The sequence below is a fragment of the Akebia trifoliata genome, chromosome 11, assembly GCF_017979445.1.
Source record: "Akebia trifoliata isolate Shusen 1 chromosome 11, ASM1797944v1, whole genome shotgun sequence".
In the NCBI taxonomy this organism is placed as follows: domain Eukaryota; kingdom Viridiplantae; phylum Streptophyta; class Magnoliopsida; order Ranunculales; family Lardizabalaceae; genus Akebia; species Akebia trifoliata.
Genome location: NC_141385.1, coordinates 43,101,964 through 43,122,852, shown reverse-complemented (window position 1 = coordinate 43,122,852; position 20,889 = coordinate 43,101,964). Strand labels below are relative to the sequence as shown.

Genomic DNA, 20,889 nt, shown 5'->3' with positions numbered 1-20,889 from the left:
TATTTCAAAGATGTAGGACCCGCGAGAGGTATTTTCGTCATTCTATTAATTTTCACGAATTTTGGCTAATAGGCTTTTTTAGTCTCAATGTGATTATTTCTAAGTCTCGAAGTCACATTTTTTTAGTGTGATGAGGTCTTTATGTCATCAAAATACGTAGCGAAGTTAAGCATATGTACTTGTTAAATTAAGTGCAAAGTGTAACGATCTTAAGCGTACATAATTTCTACGTTGAGCATGCCAAGATGAAATCACGAAGACTATGACAGATTGGAAAGCAATGAGAGATGGCTTCTGATAAATTTGCGTCTTCTTCATATATTCTGCACTCATCATTAAGAATTCATAGCTACCAAATGACAGATTATCGAACTTAGGCGGATGCGAAAATAGGGTGTCTACACCTAAGTCTAATTAACTTAATAATATGTAGGATAGCATGCCCCCAAGTAAAGATGGGTAATTTGGATTGTATGAGTAAAGGTCTTGTAATCAGTTGCAAACATTTGACCAAAGATTCACTAAGCCATTTTGGGTCTGGACATGATAGACTGGATGTTTAACATCAATTCTTATTAATGTACAATAGCCATCAAAGACTTGAGAAGTGAATTCACACATGCATTGTCTAAACGAATGGACTTAATGGGTTGGTCAGGAAAATGTTCTCTAAGTTTAATGGTTTAAGTAAGTAATCTGACAAATGCCAAATTACGAGAAGATAGTAAGCAAACATGTGACCAACGGGTATATGTATCTATTAATATCATAAAGTATCTAAAAAGTCCACTAAAAAGGTGAATTGGACCACAAATATCACCCTGGATCCTTTGTAGGAAGGGTGTTGACTCATAAGTAATTTCAAGAAAAGAAGGTCAAGTGATTAACTTTCCTTGTGAGCAAGGAGTACAAAAATGATCACTAGATAGGGTAAGTTATTGGTTTGCTAAAGTGTGTTCATGAGAATTATTTATGATCCTACATAGCATGTTCGATCCATTGAGACCCAAACGATCATACCAAAGAATTAAGATTTTTGTATCATTAAGCTTTTGTCTCGCACAGAGCTTCTGGTTCAAGATAGAGTGTGATTCTACAGCACCAATTATTGTATGGTACAACCCCAAGGAAAATGCAATAATTTTTTCTAGTTTAAGCTTCTGGCTTCCAATATTAGAAGTAATACATAGGAATTCTTTGTTACCTTCATTATCAGTTTCATATGGTATCCATTTATTCTTATATCTTTAAAACTAAGTAAATTTCTTCTGTAATTGTTTGAGTATCAAACGTTTTGAATGAATATGTGGGTACCTTTGGGTAACATCAAATGTGCTCTTTCAGAGTCTTTAATGATTTGGACATGCCCAATTATAGTTGAAACCTTAGCTGGATTATATATCAACTCTGAGAAAAACTTTTGGCCTTTCAAAATGGTATTGGTAGTTGTATTGTCTACCAGACATATGTCATTCTCATTCGTTCCAACTCCTTGATCTATACCTTAAAAATGGATAAATAAAAGAAATATTCAATCAAATATTATACTAACAAATTTCATAAATAAAAAAAATTGATAATCCAAATAGGTTCCCAAAAATAAAATAAACAGTAAATAAGATTGACACTATTCCAACCAAAAGTAAAATTGTTTTAAATTTAAAAGAAAAAAATAAGTTAGGTCTTTTGGACTAGTCCTAAAACCTCTCCAATCATGGTATTGAAATCCTCATTGTTAATAGGTTGTCCATTTTCATCTTCAAAGAAGTCATTTACATAGAGTTGAGTAATGTCATCTATTCGAGGGTCTAATGGACCTTCCACAATGTTAGTTTCCAATTCTTTCTTCGACGCTTGATATTGTTCCACTGCTAGTTTCTTGGATGAATGACAGGTTCGTGACCAATGTCTACTGTGACCACATCTGTGACAAATGTTAGTGGGATTTGTTTATTTATTTGGAGGAGTTGGTCCCTTTGTTATTCCTAGTAGGATGAACATTCAACTTTTGGTAGTTTTTGAAATTGACTCCTCTTTGTGCACCTATATTATAGTAGCTACCTCTTCAAGGATTACCTCAGCATCCCTGTCTTTTGCCTCGACCTAGAGCAAAGTTAGCAATTCACTTTAGGGGATGTTGCAGATCCAGTAGATATGAACGTATGATTCTTTATCAGGAGATCATTATTTTGCTTAGTGACCAATAGACAAGAGATGAGTTTAGAGTACTTTGTGAACCGACACTCTCGATATTGCTGTTGTAGGAATATGTTCGAGGCATGAAAAGTGGAGAATGTTTTCTCTAGCATGTTTGCATCCTCTACCTTTTTATCCACATAACTTCAATAATGAATTAAAAAATAACCATGATTAAAAATAGGTCTATCAATAAAAAAAAATCAATAAACACAAACAACTGTTAAATTTTATAGAATTTTTTGTTCTATTTTGATCAATGATTAAGAACTTTAGGTCCTTATTGACTGTCCAAAATATTCATAATTTTGATAAAACTTTAGGTTCCAACATTTATTATGTAATTGTGAGCACTTTTGGTTCTACATATAAAATCATTAAATTTCTTTTTCAATTTGATTTAATATATAAAGGTTAGAGGACTTCAAGTCCCAACCTGATCATGTAAATCATCCAAACTTCAAGTTTTGAATATATATATATATATAAATCTTCAGGATGCCCTCTTCAAGAGGTTTCTCTTAATAATTCATCTTTAGGATGTATTACCTCTTAAAGAGATTTCTTTTAAAAATTTCGAGAACGAATATTTCTACTAATTTATTAACAACATTAACCATAAAGAAAATTAGTTTTCTTACCTTTTCATAAAGAACAAATATTTCTTACCTTTTTATTGAGGTGTTATCTTGAACCATTTCATAAAGAACAAAAGTTTCTTCCCTTTCGATAAAGAACAAAAGAAGTAGTTTTCTTAGCAATCGGTAAGTAGAAATTCGTGTTGTGAAACTAAGAGAAAATGCAAGATGTTATAAAACTAAAAAAATATGAAGTAAATTTGTTCTTCACGAATTCTCCTGTCATTTATATTTTCAATACCTATATTTATAGGCTTACACCAATAATAAGAGAGAGATGAAAAGCTAAGAGTTACCATGTGGTCATTCACAATGCATGTATGTATTTATAATAATATGACAATTGTAAAAACACTAGAGTTTGCCTATGTGGACATTCTCCTTGGGGTAAAAGGGGTAAAAGAGAGGAGACAATAAAATTCAGTTCAATTTATTTGCACGCACCAACATGGCCAATGCACCCTTAGTTGACTTTTGTAAAAGAAAAAAAGGTAAATTATGATTTTACCTTTTCATTATTACTTATTGTACACACCACCACCTATCGAACAAAAACCCAAAACCCACTTCTTCTTGTTATTATTATTCTTCATATTCATTTCCTTATGAGTTTTGTGAGAGATTGAATCAATGGAGATTAGGTTTTAGGTTTTTTTTCAAATTATCTTATTTGTTTTACTTTTTTGGATTTAATCATCAAGGAAGATGAAAAAACCATTATTAAAATCTCAAAAAAAAAAAAAAAGATTTTGAATTGAAGAACTCGAAGATTTTTTACAGACTTTATTCAGTAGTTTTAGACCAAATTTGTTTTAGCAAATTCGATAGGTACCTACCGAATATTAGGGCTGGCAATGGATTGGTTCGGTACTGGTTCAGTACCACTCAAATATCGATCCGAATTTTTTTAAACATGTACCCGATCCGAACCAAGCGGATTAATAAATAATAAATCCTTATCCGATCCGATACGATCTAAACACATGTCTTATTTTCAAATTATAAATGTTCAAAAATTTTAAAAATATAAAATCTTACAATTTTTTTGAAAATCTACTTGCCAACTACAAATACAGAGGAATACCAAAATGACTACAACATTTTATTTATATGTATTTATATGAAATTAAGAAGAATAATAAAAATTATTAAAATATGTTCGAATCGGATGTTTTTCAGAGCTGATTGAAGAACATTAGAATTCCATCCGAAATTGTTTCAAATATAAGATTCCAATCCCAATCTAATCCGAAAATCCATTTTTTCATATTTTTTCGGATCGGATCGATTTGAATATCAAGTATATTTTGGGATCATTGCCAACCCTACTAAATATTGCCAAACAGATTCGGTAGGTACCTCTTTGAAACCTTTCTAGATGCAAAGAAGAAGAAAAATAATAAATGAGAGAGAGAGAGAGAGAAGAAGAAGAAGAAGAAGAAGAAGAAGAAGAAGAAGAAGAATTGTTTAATGCCTAGTGGGTGAAATAAGCAATTTAGATTAAAGTACATGTATTAGGTGTGTGCAATTAGGTATTTTAATGTTAAGGTGGGTATCCCAAGCAAGTGAGTACAATTGATTATTTTTGTGTGTGCAAATAGATCGGCCCATAAAATTATAAGATTATTATTGAAAAAATAGTAGAAAGGATGAAGACAATAATATTAGAGGGGCATCATTGAAAAATGATGAGAAAATGAAAGAGAATAAAGTTGAAGGGGTATTATTGGAAAATGAGTTGAAGAGAAAATGTGATAGAGTTGAAAATGTATTCTTGACAAGGCGTGAGAGAAAAGAAATAAAATTAGACTTATTCCTCGAGATGCGTTAAGATTGAATCTAACCCATTCTCTAGGAGGGATAAACATTGGGAGAAGACAATTGTTGTGCTTTATTATAAAGATGGTTTGTAAAATAAGATTTTAACCAATTCAATTGTGCAGTCAAATGAGATTTTGGATTCTATAAATCAGTTTTCAATGAGATCTTCAAGCTTTTCACTAATCTAGTGGAGCATTTCAATCGATATTCTTCTTTGACAAAGTTACTCTGTTGGGAAATTGGTAGCTTTGATGTTTGTCAAGGACCCTCCGCCGGTTGTCAAGATCGTTGAAGAAGTGGAAGACTGGTTGACAAGGAAAATTGCATGGCAAGTTCAATGTACTCTTGGTCTCAACTTTGAAAAGAAAAATGAGACAAAAAAATCTTCAAGCCCTTGTTGTCCTCTTTTCATAAAAGGAAGAAGGGGACCATGATTGGAAAAGGTGTCGGTCAACCTCTTGATAGGTGACCAACAATTCACTAGTCTAGTGGAGCTCCACACTAGCGTATATCCCCTATGATAACTAAAACATCGTCTCGGACGATTCAAAGATATGCCTCATCACTCTTTCTATCTTCTAAAGAGGAAATGTGATTGTAGAAGATCTTAATTTTTGGCTACTTGAAAGTTAGCCAAGTTAACAAAGCTACTCATGTGATTGTTTACTAAGGATACGATGTTGCACCTTAGGAGCAACGTTTTTCTTGAAGCTGAGCTACGAAGCTTGAAGAAAGTCTTTTGCCTAATTCACAGGTTCCAAGTTCAACAAGTAGCTCGATTTGAGTAATTTGAGAACTTCAATCACTAAATGGGGATATCTCCATCATAGTGTAGCTAAGGTGCATGACAATGGGAAGAACACAATTTCATGTGGCCGATGTGTCTTCCTTGGTTGGGTTTATGCCATGTAGCCATGGCTGAGGTGATGGACATGGTGCTACTCTTATGTCTAATCGATAGACGAGTTGAGATTGGTTGTCAATAGGATTAACACAAATCTCTAGGCAACTCGCAGATAATAGGTTGGGTGTGCAAAATTCTTATCCCCACAAATTTCATTCCAATTTATATACATTGATTTGTATTCAATTGGAAATCAACTGGATGAGTATATAATTCTAGGATTGGAAAGTTTCTTCCAAAAGACCTATTTTATTTATATTCTAATCCAATAATTAGGTGGAGTGGGGTATAAAAATAAATCCATTAGAATTAATATAAGAGGGACCTAGGCTCAATTGAAAGCAAAGACCTATTCATGATTCAACGTATAGACATGTCATCCTGTCCATCATCTAATATGATATTAGTGCAGGCCTTGCAAGGTGCATTAAACAGGGTGCAAGGACTCTCTTCTCTCTCTCTCTTCTCTCTGGCATATCAATTAGAGAATTATAATACTCTCAAATCAACTTTATATATGCTCCGAAGTCCTAAGAAGAGCCAAGTATTGTGCCAAACATTTTTCAAAATAGGGGTTGGAAGTTTCGAAATGGGCTAATTTTTTGTGAGAATGAACTTTATGGTGAAGAGATCATCTTCACCAAAAATCAACTCATCCGAAAATTCTAACCCTAGTTTACAAGTTGAAGAATCATAGACCGTCCGATTTTTGTAAACCATTTTTTATGGGATTAGAAGTTTCGGAATGGGCTGATTTTTGGTGAGGATGATCTCATCATCATAGAGATCATCCTCACAAAACTTCTAACCCATATATTAAAAAAATGTTTTGCTCTCTTTAGGGTCTTCAAACGCCACCCATATATATATAGCTGAAAAAATATATAGTTAATGATAACTAAAATGGGTTGGGATCAATGACAACTTTGGTCGTAAATGAGTTAGAAGTTTTGAAATGGGCTGATTTTTTGTCCCCATAAAAAATCAATCCATTCTAAAGCTTTTAACTCGTATAGGACAAAGGTTGTCAAATTTTGATTGTCTCCTGATCCCAACCCCCCCAAAAAATATATCATTTAAATCTACAATGACGAACAAGACTTCCTCGTGATCATGGGCGAATCACATTTCACCCACAAATGACGAAACAAATTCAAGCAAATCACCTTTACCTGCGAAAACCATTTTCACGAAGATTTTCTTAGGGCTTATTGGACAATGCTACCAGCTTCAAAGACAAGAAAAGTTAAATTCTACAAAATAATCAAACTGACTTCAGAAGAAAAATAAGGCATCAATTGATATTTTTGGATCTTATAAGGAATATGTTATATTCTAAACTACTTTTGATGGAATCTATCAATAAAATAATATTAAAAATAATTATATAATAAAAAAATAAAAAAAATACAAATTAACATAATTACCAAACAACAACACTTTCCTTTCTAACATAGTGTGGATAAAGACCTTACTAAGCCCTTTTTTCCTCACTTGTTAATAAGGCTAAGCAACTCATTACGTAAAATAACCCCATCAAAGTACAAATTAAGTTCAATAAACCTATAAGACTTTGAAGTGGGCAGCCCATTTCAAAATTTGAAGGAACCCTCGTCGTTACAAGACACGTGGTGTTTTGAATCTATTTCACGTCCTTATATTTTTTCAAAATTTAAAATACCTCTTGAAATTTTCATGTGTAATCCTTCAAATTTTTGAAGTTTTAAAGTTTTTTCCATATACCTATTTAGGCACAATAACTACAAAATCATTTAATCACAAGATCAACACAGATTGTGTCCAATAGTCAATCAGATCAACAATGATCTTCTATTAATATGCCGAAGAATCGAAAATTAGGCATAGATCATCACACATGATTTATAGGAATTTCAAAAATCAAGCATTAGTGGATCACAAGATTAACATAGATCACGCTCAATACTAACATTTCATGATTTTGGTATTAATCGATGATTAATCACACAATTTTCTACTCTCGTTTTATGATTTTGTCTTACTCAATATTCAAATCTCAATAATAAGATAGGATTTTTGAGGAAATAGAAGACTATGGAAAAAAAAAAAAATCAAGATTTATAAAAGAGGCTTAAGACAATGATTCAAATGAACATGAGATTGGACTTGTTAAAATAGTTTCCAATTATAACGAGGGAAGGTGGAGTAGAGTATTGTTGACACCAAAATTTTCTTCCAAAAATACTCCAAATACAATAAATTTATTAATTATTATGGGTTTTTGTTTTTTTTTTTTTTTGTTTTCTTTTCAAAATGAATAAAATTGCAAATGCACCCATAACCATGCAAGTTAGTTTATTGAAATTACAAAATATTCTTTTAATCTTCAAATAGCAAGATAATAAGGGTTTGATGCAAAGTTAATTTATTGCAGTTGCAAAACTACACTTTTTAATTTTCAATAGTATAATGTGATAAGATAAGAGTTTGATGTAAATTTAAATTTTCCTAATTAATATTTAAATTACAAAAATTACCCTTGTAATAAATTAAATTAAAAACTATGATATTAAGTTAGATGATCTACTTAGAAATTTTAAATTATTATTTAAATTAATTATAAATAATAAAAAACTTAATTTGTGTAATACATGTGCACTTGCACATGCCATCTACTAGTTTACCAAAGCTTCAATGCTGGAAGATAACAGAATTTCCGGGATAAAATCAATGGTATTAGGTTAGTGGGTGAAGATGAGGGTATTTAAGTCATTTCATATAAGTATTCAGAGGAGACTGAAATCAAGGGACATGTTATCAGTTTGAAAACAAATAGGGGCATAAAAAATGTTACCAAAACGTGGGGAGTGGCTTGGCTAAAGCACTCTTCTTTTTTCTTAGTTTCTTCTTTTAAAGCCGTTAATTCCCCGCCTTGAGAACATTTGAAAAGCCGTTATAGGCCCTCGCATATAAATTTCGCACCATCTGCACTCTCTGTCTTCAAGCTCTCCTTCTTTCCTTCTTAGATTTTTTTTTTTTCTTGGGCACTTAAGTTTCCCGATTTCCAATCCATTCGATCGACACCACCAATTATATAATGTACTATGGAAGATCAATGGAGATCTTTTGCTTAGCTGCACAACCTTGTCAAGAATACCAAATTAGTTGTGTCATATGTGAAAAATGGGGATTTGGAACCTTCCTGCCCGCTTCTTGTTTGATAAAATTCCAAACTGAAGTTTTGTTTCATGGAATTTCAATGTTTCAGGGTACATGTAAAAGGCCAGTGTACGTCTTGAAGATTTGGGTTTGAATCTCCATCACATTTTGGGGTCGTGGAATGGTTTGATCCAAGACTATTTCATGTGTTTCTGTAGTTGTGTTCTTGTTACGACGTAAGAGGAAGCCAAAGAAGGTAATTAGGAAAGCCCTTGAAAGGTCGAGATGACTTCTAGTGCAGTCGATTCTGTGATTCTGTGTCCGAAGGCGGCCTGGTGTTGACAAAGAAAGGGACATTATCGTCAAGGCTTCTATCCATTGTAACCAAGTTTGGAGGGAAAATTTTAAGCTCGGTTTGGATTGAGAGAAATGGAGAGAAGAGAGAGAAAATAAATGAGTTTCTCTCCATTTCTCTTGTTTGGACTGTTTGGTGGGGGAGAGAAGAAGAGAAAAATAATGAGTTTTCTTTCTCTTAAAAAGTGGAGAGATCTGGAGAGAAATAGAGATAAATATTTTTAAAATATTTTATAATTTCAACTCTACTCCAAAATCTCTTTTAAGATATTTTAAATTTTCAAAGTTGTTTCAATTTCTCTCCTCTCAATCCAAAGATGGTGGAGAGAAATTGAGTTTCTCTTCTCTTCTCTCCACTAAGATTTTGGAAGAAGATAAATGAAAGTTGAAGATGGTAATTTTTAACTTCTCTATTTGGATGGCTTTGAGGCCTAGAATTAATTTAAGGTGACATTTTTATTTTATTTTTTTCATTATTTAATCTGCGATTTTGAATAAAATCTTAGCCATTGATCCTATCATGTTTAGGAGAATCACCTTTGTGAATGTGTGCTACTTGTGCAAAGCAAATCGAGTACGCACTATAATCCATCACTTTTTATGTTTTTATTCGTTCGTGTCATTCGATCCCACTTCTTACCTATTTGCTCCATACTTTGACGTGTTTTCTTAGATTACTTAAATATGTTTTTCAAGCTTAACAAATCAAACCTCTTGTTTCTTTGAAAAAGATTTTGTAGAGTATGATCCCTTTCATCACTCATTGCTATTGGCACTCCAATTATAATATAATATAATTAATTAATTAATTAATGATTTGGAATAAGTAAAAGTTGGGATGGCAATAGAAACTCTCCATATATTTTATTTTAGATTTCTATTTGTGATCTATGATTTTATATGGGCCTAATCCTTAGTGTAAAGAACTGTTGGAGTTGTTTCAATGTGTTATAACACTTTTTTAGTATTAAAATAATTGCTTGAACCAAACGTTTGTAATGTTTGGATGGTGTGTTTTAATATTTAATTAGGGTTGATAAATGATTTAAGAGATTAGGATGTAATCAGTAAAACTTGGGGGGCCAATAGCAACTCTCATTCAATACTATTTCCATTTGTTTGAACTCTGAACCTTTGATAGCAATTCGAAATACAATAAAAATTTGATACATGAAAATTTTGAGTTTTATTCAATTTTGGATTTAAAAAATCCGATCTAAAATTCGGTCAAAATTTTGCTAAAATAGAAAATGTGCAACATATACTTTTATATGTGTATTATTTGTCTCATTCCAAAAATTCGATAATATGAAAGTGATGATGAAATTGGTGATGCTAATAGTGAAAGTGATGATATAGTGGTGATGGTAATAATGATGGTGGTGATAATGGGGTTATGTTTCCATATATATAATAAAACACAATTGAGTTAATATAGTTGTAATAAGACATAAATCTTTTTGTGGGATCTACTTTATGTAATTTATTATTTTTTCTCTTTATCTTTCGACATTATTTTCACTCCTCTAACTTTATTATATTTTATGTTTTAACCTATTTTATTGTTTTTCATCTTTTATCTTTTTAACCTCAAAATTCTTTAATCTAATTTTTTTTTCCCCACTTTTACACCTTAAACCTTTCTATCAAGGTATAGTTTTGTGAGAATCACTTTATTTCTTTTACATTTCACCGTCTATAATTTTATTATATTTCATCTTTTATCCCTTTAATCTTAATTTTTTTCAATAACACCCAAAATCCAATTAAGCTTGACCCAAATCCTCTAATTTCATGTTGTTTTCAGGTCATGTTTGCGGATCATGTCAAAATTGTCACCACCTATTCCAATTTCATTTTTTTCGTTTTTACCCTCTTAACTCAAGAGAAGATGCTCATGATGTTCGTACAAATGAACTCTAGTTAGTTTATAAAAGAAGACCAAAGGGACAAATAATTCATTTGGAAAGTTATGATGGTATCTCAAATAAATGTTGAGGGGCGTGTCATTATTATTTTTAAATAAAATAAACATTTGTCACCCAAAAAGGTGGATTCTTCCAAAATGTTGAAGCATGCCGCTTTAAAGCCAAACTTTTGCTACATGTTACAACTTACAAGTTTATACTTTACAATATACAATGAGTTACAAAAGCATTTTTTCTGATGAAGTTTTATAAAAATTTGTAAAAAACCTAAAAAACATGATTTATTCTTTTTTAACTTAAAATACATGAATTATTTAGAATAATTCAATATTTTAAAATAATATTTTTATTGGAAAACAAAACAAAAAAATTTGTGAATTTTTTGAGAAATAAACAAGGGATTGCTAAAAGCAACTCCAAGGAAAAAGTCCATTTTGATATTCCATAATGGAGGATGTGAACATTACCGATCACCATTTTGGATGTTTAAGGTGTTTGTACTCATGTCTTTCAAAATGTAATTCCTTAATATTTTAATATATTTTTTAGAGTGATGGTAGAATCAACGAATTAAAAAACATTTATAATTCCTATCCATTTTCACACCAAGAAGTGCGATATGAGATTCCAACTTGAGGTCACTCTAGCACGACTCATTTTTTAATTCAATCCAACGCGAAAAACTTACCAATGATAAAAAATTTGGAGTAAAAAATAAAATAAAAATGGAATATCTCTAAATATCTTATGTTTTGGAATTTGAAAAATTAAAAGAGTCGTGATAATCTGACTATCCCATGTGACATACTCAATCAACTACCTGACGTGACAAGTTTGGGAATCATAGATTTGCACTCCTCGAGATACATAATTTTCTCGAGATATATTTTGATGGGGAAGGACAGCGGTGTATCTCAAGGAGTGAAAATTTATAATTCCCAAACTTATCACATCAGGATAATCGATTGAATTTACCACGTGGGATAGTCAAATTATCATGATTCAAACTTAAAAGTGTTGATTTTTTTAACTCAACTTGACTGGGAAACTCAAAAACTCACTAACATGGCATGGGCAAAGAATCGTAGATTCTATCTCTCGAAATACACGACCGACCTGACTAGCCTGAACGTAAGAATCTATTGTTCTTTGTGCATGACACGTGGGTGAATTTTGAGTCCGACCATCATGTTGAGTTCAAAAATCAATAATGAACTTCAAATTGCAAAAAAGTCGTGATAATTTGACTATCTCACGTGTCAAACTCAATCGACTACCTAACATGACAAGCTTTAAACCGTTGATACGTGCTCCTTGGTATATATTGTTCTTCGCGACACATTTTTTATGCAGAAGTGCTATTGTGTATATCGAGGAGCACAGATCTATGGTTTCGAGGTTATCACGTCAGGGCAGTCGATTGAGTTTGCCACGTGGCGTAGTCCGATTATCACGATTCATTGCAAAATGGAAGAGGTTTTGGAAATACGTTGGAGTTGCTCTAACAAGGCTACGAACTCTGAAACTTTGTAGTCTTTTGTGTTCCCTCTTCGGTGACCTCTCGTGGATTCAACTCTGAAATTTACTCATTCAAAATTCGAAAATCAAAATCGATGAAGCTAGTTTACTACTCGAACAGATTCAGATCTCTCTCTAAGTCTGCATTTTCTAGGGTTTTATTCTACTCGACTCAAACCATAATCTCCTCACCTTCCAATGATACTCTGTACAGGAGAATTCTTCTAGTCCGAGATACTAGGGTTTCAATCGTGCCAGTTCTCCATAAATGGATCGAAGAAGGCAGACAGTTCAAAAGACAAGATCTTCAACCTATGATCAAGCAGCTCACAGTTTCCAGACGATTCGCGCACGCTCTCGAGGTCTCTCTCTCTCTCTCTCTCGTCCTCCCTTTGATTTCTTCTCTATTAGTGGGTTTTTCCCCAGAAAACCGTCTCCTCTATAAAAATATCATTTTTTTTAAACATTAGATTTTGTCAATCGAAGAAAATGGGTGAGCAAATATTCAACCCAACGGAGAAACTAAAAACGAGAGGACAAAAGAAAAGAAAAAAAAAAGGCTTGTTTGCATAGGTTTTTCTGCTGCGGACCAACAATCCATAGTGGAGGGCTGGCTCATTGATCGAACATGGAGCGGAGCGTCTGGGGCGGAGAGTAGGTTAGCAGCTGCTTAGCGAAGAGGCCGAGCTGAGAGTTTGAAATAGTGAAATCGTTATTGTTATACCTTGGGTTCTTCAGATATAATTTGGGGGACATTGCAGAGGCAAGAAAGAAAAAAAAAAAAGCGCAATTATGACTATCCAAATGGAATTATTAAAGGTATATTACATGGGAACCTTCAACAAATAATGTTGGTTTTTTGCTTGCTTTATTGAAATTGTTTTTCTTTTCTTTTATGCTAAAGAGTTGAGAATCTTTAGTTGAATTGGTGATCTCAAGTAATTAACCTGAGATGTGGTATTAGTTTCCTTTCTTGAATGACTAATGATAAGCGACGCGCTAACACATACGCGGTCTGTACGCGGCTGACATGGCAAGGGCACAAAACCGTTGATCTTTTTTCCTTGTGTGTCCCGAAGAAAAAAATCTATGGTTCTGTGCCTCTTCCATGTCAGCCACATACAGACCGCTTACGTTTATCATGACTCTTCTTGAATTGCATTGGGACAATTGTAATTAGTATGACTAGAGGCAAGCAGTGCTAAAAAAAAAAAAAAAAAAAAGGGCCACTTCTTGTTGCCTTGCGAATTTTGGTGTAAAGAATACTTATTTGGGGTTTCCATATGCTCTACGGCCAATGCTTTGAATGAATATACATGGAGAAAGTATAGTGAGATGGATTTGATACCCTACCTAAATTGAGAAGATGGTCATTCAAGGTTGTTGCATGAGTTGACTGAAGAGAACAAAGGCGGAAGAGGAAGAGGGGGGTTCCATGAGAGTGAGAGAGAGAGAGAGAGAGAGAGAGAGAGAGAGAGAGAGAGAGAGAGAGAGAGAGAGAGAGAGAGAGAGAGAGATGCATTTGACACCCTATCTAAATTGAGAAGATGGTCGTTCAAGGTTGTTGCTCGAGTTTACTGAAGAGAACAAAAAAGGAAGAGGGTTTCCATAAGAGAGAGATGAAAAAATGAGCTCCCTTATTTGGTGCCATAAAATTTATCTTTTACAGGCAAATGAGTCTGAAATGATTGAAATGCCACTTTCCACCCTTTACCTATAGTGTGATGCATTTCTTACATAAAAGATGTTGAATGTGTGATCACGCTTACCATAGTGATCTCTTAACCTTCAAACATACGTCCTCTATATCCCCCATCCACTCCCTCGTTTTGACTGCGCTTTTGCCATCTCACTCATGACCAATCCATGTGGACTAGTTCATTTTGCACCATCTACCGTTTTTCCTTTTAGGTGTTACCTATGTTGGTTTCAATACCCATATTGAGTTATGAAGCAAAGTTTTAATAGATATAGTATTGGTAACCCTTCACTACGAGTGTTTCTGTTTTGGTTGATCTATAAGATGGCCTATTGTTGGGACTATATGGGGTGTTGTGGATGCCCCAAGCTTTGCATTTAGGTCTAATGGTGCATTGTATAGGTGAATCCCCAATGTTATTTATTTTTTATATTGGCGGCGAATCCCCAACCTCATTGGTTGCACCAACGAGGAGACCTTCATTTGATGCTCTCTTTTTTTTTGCTTTTTAATTCAAAGGCTTCAAGTAAGTTTTTTTTTCCAAATTAAATTGTTAAAATTGCCGTTTATGGATATAATACATGAAAGCATAAATCTCGGGAGGTATGTGTTAAGGAAGAGGTGTGTTGGAGGTAGAAATCCGGGTAAAGTGGTTGAAAGAGGGTGATCAGAATTCAATATTTTTTTTTCATAAGATGACTAATTTCCATAACATGGTGAATTTTATAAAGAAGGTGAAGATTAATGGGGTTTGGTTGGACAAGGAGGATGAGATTAGAGAAGGGGTATTGGGCTTTTACAAGAAATTGTATTCAAAAGGGCACTTGTCTAGGCCTCTCTTAGATGGTTTATCTTTTGATACCATTTCTAAGGAGCAGCGTTTGTGCTTGGAGGGACCGTTCGAGGAGGACGAGGTTTTCAAGATTATCAAAAAGATGAGCTCGGATAAAGCTTCGGGTCCAGATGGCTTCTCAATGGGTTTTTTCAAAGTGTGTTGGCGAGTAGTTAAGGTGGATTTAATGGCGGTCCTGGCTGATTTCTATCACAATAGGGTCCTAGATTTGGGAGCAAATAATAATTTTGTTGCTTTAATCCAAAAGAAGGAAGGGGTGGAGGATGTTTCAGATTTTAGATGAATTGGCCTTGTTAGTGCCACATATAAAATTATTTCTAAAGTTTTGGCAACAAGGTTAAAAGGGGTTATGGATAATATCATTAGCCTGGCTCAAGGGGCGTTTGTAAGGGGGAAACCGATTTTGGATGGCGTCTTGATAACTAACAAGTGCATGGATTCAAGATTGAGATCACAAGTTCCAAGGGTGGTGTGTAAGGTGGATCTAGAAAAAGGTGTATGATCATGTTGTTATTTCTGTGATGTAAGAAAAATAAACAAAAAAATGATGTGAAATAAAGTAACAAAATAAATTATAAATACCGGAAAAATACTATCTTCATGTTGAAATGAGCGAGGCTTGTATTGGACACAATAGCCTTAAGACAGATTTCGCCCCCTATGATGTGCTAACAGTCTTTGGACGTCTGTCTCCCAGGATACAATGCTCCACATGTATACAAGGTAGCACTCCTAGTGTACACATACAAATGAACTTGTACTGTGAATTGTACTCTCAAGGACACACGGAAAAAATCTCTTGAAAATAGAAGGGCACTATGCAAGTAATAACTCGAAAATTGAATGAATGCAAAAGAGGGAACACATGAGAATTTATAGAATTAGAAGTGTCACTTTGGATAGTCACTAAGACTATTGAAAAAGATTGTGACTTTTCGAACAGACACACATGTCTGTAGAGTTTAAGTTGTGACTGTTTGAACAGACATACATGTCTATAGAGTTGAGACACTTTTTGTGTCTCTTAGAACAATCATGAGTTGACTCTACTTGAGTTTCTTATAATAGTCACAAGTTGTAACTCATTGAATTCAACTCGATCCAACAAAGTTTTAGCAAAAGTAGGCATTTCCCGTGCACCCACGTGAGGTTTAAATCCGAAGATTTGCACCCCCCTACGTGCGCATCACATGCGCACACACGTACTAAGGTTTTTCGGACTAATGGGTCCAAATCTCTTTTAGAATCCATGGGCCCTCACGTACGCATGGGCCATATATTTCTCACACTTACTACATTATGTGAGAGCTTCTATATAAGAGTTACTCTTTAGTTGTTTCTATTCGATGTGGGACTAAAATTTTACACAACTTACAAACAAGCCACTTAACTCTTACTTCAATTTTTTTACTTTAACTTTTGCATTTACTTTTCTTCCACTTCCATTCAAACATTAGGATAAATCCCACATTAATCCAACACATGTTAGTTGGAATAGTTTGAGGTATTTATTGGCTCGTTTGGATTTTGGTCAATTGTGGATTAGTTGGATGATAAAGTGTGTCTCAACCACTTTTCCATCTTGGTAAATGGTTCTCCTTTAGGCTTTTTCAAGAGTTCGAGGGGGTTGAGACAAGGGGACCTTTTGTCCAATGGTGTCTTATCTCCAATTTGTTGATGATACTCTGTTCTTGTTGGATGTCTCTATTTAGTAAATTTGGGTTTTGAGTGATATTTTGGTTTACTTTGAGGCCTTCTTAGGTATTTTGCTAATTCTAGAAAAAGTAAGATTTTTTGTCGTAGGAGATGTTGAAAACTTATTTCTTGGAGCTAATTTGGGTTGTGAGGCAGGTTTTTTTTCCCTTTGTCTTATTTGGGTTTGCCTTTGGGGACTTCTTACAATAGTAAGTTGGTATGGGGACATGGTTCTTGTAAGAGTAGGAAGTAGGTTGTTTTTCATGGAAAGCTTGCTATTTGTCGAAAGGGGGTAAATTAATTTCGATAAAAAAAGTACTCCCAATGTACTTTTTGTCTCTTTTTACAATGCCCGTCAGTGTGGAGGTGAAGTTAAGCAAATTGTTTAGGGATTTCTTATGGCATGATATAGAGGGAAAAATGAAATTCCATGTAGTTAGTTGGAAGTGCATTTGCTGACCTAAGAAGAATGGGGGTTTAGGGAGAAAAAAAAAAATCTTTTATGGATAAGGTGCTTCTTGGGAAGTCGTTATGGAGGTTTGGTTTTGAGAAGAGTAGCCTTTGGAGAATGGTGATTGCGACAAAGTTTGGCGAGAAACCTTTTGGTTGGGAGCGTGGAACGGTGAGAGTTTCTTATGGTTGCGATGTTTGGAAAGGTGTTCAGTGGATTCTTCCTTTTCTACAAGGTAATACTTATTTTAAAGTTGGGAATGGCTCTTCAATTCATTTTTGGGAGGATGTGTGGTGTGGCAACGAAAGTCTCAAAGTTCGTTTTCCGGGTTTGTTCTCCATGTCTTTGAAAAAAGGGAGGAGTGTGGCTGATTTTTTGGATCTCTCTTTTGGAGGGGTGTCCTAGGATTGGGGTTGTAGAAGATTGCTTAATGACTGGAAGATAAGCTTCTGATAACCCTTGAAACCTTGGCAGGTGATTTCGGAAATAAGAATGTTCATGTTTGGAGGTTAGGAAAAAAAGGGTGTTTTCTCTAGTAGTCACCAAGACTATTGAAAAGGGTGTTCTCTCTAACTTAATTAATTAAATCTGTCATGAACTTTCCCTTTAAAAGGGGTGTGTGGAGCATCGGTCCCATTCAAAATTGCTTTCTTTATCTGGGTGGGAGTTCATGGAAAGTAGTTAACCTTGGACAATCTCATGAAAAAGGGGATTATTTCGGTTAATTTTTGTAGCTTGCGCAAGTTGGATGAGGAATTTGTGAATCATATTCTACTTCACCGTGAGTATGCTTCCGGGGTTTGGCCCCATTTCTTTTACTTGTTCGGATTGTTGGGGTGCATGCCTAGGTCCCTCTGGATTGTGTTTGAGGGTTGATCTCAACAGGGAGTGGTTTTCACCTTATGCCATTTGTTGGGGCTTGTGGCGTGAAGGAAATGGTAGGATTTTCGAGAATAAGGAGCATGAAATCCACAAGGTGATCATTGACATTCTAGGCAGTCTATTTCATTGGAGCTCAGTGTTCATTGAAGCGAGAGGGACTTACTTTGAAGACTTCTTAGGGAGGTGGGATTGGGTTTGTAATCTTATGGGTAGCTCATAATTGAGTTTGTTTCTTGTTGTTTTTGTTACCTTTGTACTCTCTTTGGGGTTTTAGGTCATCTTGACTACCCCCGTTAATAAATTTCTTTTTAATCATAAAATAAATACATGAAAGTATAAAGGTCAAGGGGCCCATAAAAACTAATCAGTCATACAAAAAATCTCACAGATATGCCTAAGCTTTCATTTTTCTGTTTGTGGGACACATGTCCACCATAGTAGTAGTTCATCGCAGTTGCCTTTATATCTATTCTGATGTATATTTTGATGAGCAATACTATTATAAATCCTTCACGTCACAATTTCAATACCACAGTTCAAAGTGAATCCTAACCCAAATGATTTGAGTATGAATGTATGATGTTTGAGAACATTTAGGAAAAAACCCAAGATACATGAATTTATGATTCAAGTGTAATTTACAAATCAAATGTTACTGTTCTTTCAAATCTTGTGGTTTGAAACAAAAAATGGGGTGCATTTTCATGTTCAAATAATGATTCTTATTTTCTTCATTTTTTCCACTCAATATTAAACAATACAAAAAAATAAAATTAGTGGGGGCTTTTACTAGTTACCTAACATCACCTAACACTAATGACAAGAAATGCATGGGGACTTTTGAAATATTAAGACTATTGATGAGAGATGGCAGCTTGTTTAATTTGACTTTGAAGTGCTGATGCATACTTTTGCCTTTTTGTTTTGAGAAAAAAAAAAGATCTTTGTTTCTAGAAATATGAATTTAAAGTAAATGTTTTTATTTTACATATCCTGATTGCCAAACATATTAAATTTTTTTGGGTATTGTTTTATATTTTTTCAATGTGTAAGGAATATCCTTATCAACAATTTGAATTCCAACGAATTGGAATTCTACTTCCAACGATTTTACAATTTGAGTTGATTCTTACAATGATTGTGATTTCTCAACTATCAAATAAAGAATGCAAGTTAAATATAATTTTTGACAAGTTAAATATAATTCTATACTTGACATACTGCATTATTTCCATGCATACACAGGATTTATCCCAATTTGTTTATATTCTTATTTCAGTTATCTCAGTGGATTAGCGACCAGAAGTTTTTTCGCCTTTCACCATGGGACATGGCGATGAGGCTAGAATTGATTTCTAAGGTTAATGGCCTAGAACAAGCAGAGAAGTATTTTGATAACATTCCAAAACAATTAAGAGGTCTCCAAATCTGCAATGCTCTTCTCAACTGCTACGTGAATGAGAAAGCCATCGTGAAAGCAAATATCCTAAAGCATAAGATGGAAATGTCGGAATTTAAGAAGTCATCCCGGCCTTACAATGCATTGTTAAACCTTTACTATCAGGTGGGACAGCACGAGAAACTAGACACCTTGATTGAAGAAATGAAAGAAAAGGGTATCCGCATTGATAAGCGTACGTTCTCCATCCGATTGAGTGCATATGTAGCCAACTCTGATATTGATGGAATGATGAATATTCTCAAGATGATGGAAGCAGATCCCAAGGTCATTATGGATTGGAATTGCTATGTTATTGCGGCAAATGGGTACATTAAAGCCGGGCTGATAGAGAAGGCTTTGGAAGCATTGAAGATATCAGAGGGACTAGTCACCAGGAGAGGAAGGAGAGTTGCATATAATTTCTTCCTTACATTGTATGCAGGCATGGGGAGGAAAGACGAAGTTTATAGGATCTGGAATCTGTACAAGTCATCGGAGAAACTAAACAACTCTGCTTACGTCTGTATGACAAACTCGCTGCTGAAGCTAGATGACATTGAGGGTACCGAGAAGCTTTTGGAGGAATGGGAAACTACAGAAACAACTACCTACAACTTCCGGATTCCATACTTGCTAATCGCTGCTTATTGCGAAAAGGGTCTTTTAGAGAAGGCTGAAACATTTGTAAACAAGGCCTTAGAGAATGGAAAGAAACCATTAGCAAGCACTTGGGACTGTTTGGCGACTGGGTATTTGAAGGATAATCAAATCCTGAAGGCAGTGGATACGATGAAGAAGGCGGTCTTGGCAAGCCGACCTGGCTGGAAACCAAACCGTAACACTCTGACCACTTGTCTGGATTACGTTAAAAGGCAGGGCAATGGCGAAGGAGAAGATGAGTTTGTAAGAATAGTTGGGGCCCATATTAGTTAATGAGATAAATGGAGTTGGTTTGGGCGGTGATAAATAGACATGTTGAATTTTGGAATCAAGGGTGGATAGTGGAAGCTGAAATTACAAAGAAAGCTATCTGATGGTCACTATTGGCTTGGGATCACTAGTTCCTCCATCTTGAACGGAAAATCCTGTGAGTTATTTTTGACAATTGAGTGTTCTACAAGAGGATTATCTTCTTGTTTGCCAAAATTATGTCGATGTGCCTGAAATTTACTGAAGACCTTGACAGTGACATTGAGTATCTCTTAGTATTAGATTGTAATTAAATTCTTGGTAATTGATCCCGTAACAATTGGATCAGATTGGGTTTTCAGATCCCAATATACCTGGCTCCAAATCCAAATCTAATCTTTTATTTTAAATGAGATGACTTGTCCGAGATGAGAAAGGATGCATATAATGCTTGTTTGAACT

At 34.3% G+C, this 20,889-nt stretch overlaps 1 protein-coding gene across 2 annotated transcripts; it reads left to right on the top strand.

Annotated features, from left to right (window-relative positions):
* The first annotated feature begins 12,448 nt into the window (after positions 1 to 12,448).
* Positions 12,449 to 20,854, top strand: LOC147391861 (pentatricopeptide repeat-containing protein At2g20710, mitochondrial-like). Of its 2 annotated transcripts, XM_086459698.1 has the most exons (3): positions 12,721 to 12,859; positions 12,968 to 13,316; positions 19,357 to 20,854. In XM_086459698.1, exons 2-3 carry the CDS (start codon positions 13,290 to 13,292, stop codon positions 20,449 to 20,451), a joined length of 1,122 nt encoding a protein of 373 aa, XP_086315824.1. In that variant the 5' UTR covers positions 12,721 to 12,859; positions 12,968 to 13,289; the 3' UTR covers positions 20,452 to 20,854. The 2 variants fall into 2 exon arrangements, with proteins under 2 accessions (XP_086315823.1, XP_086315824.1); XM_086459697.1 differs by lacking the exon at positions 12,968 to 13,316 and having other exon boundaries at positions 12,449 to 12,859.
* The last annotated feature ends 35 nt before the right edge of the window (positions 20,855 to 20,889 follow it).

Excerpts from the sequence above, each read along its gene's own strand:
- LOC147391861 (XM_086459697.1), top strand. The coding sequence starts at position 12,593 with ATGAAGCTAGTTTACTACTCGAACAGATTCAGATCTCTCTCTAAGTCT. Across the intron at positions 12,860-19,356 it reads GATTCGCGCACGCTCTCGAG|TTATCTCAGTGGATTAGCGA; the intron begins GTCTCTCTCTCT and ends TTCTTATTTCAG.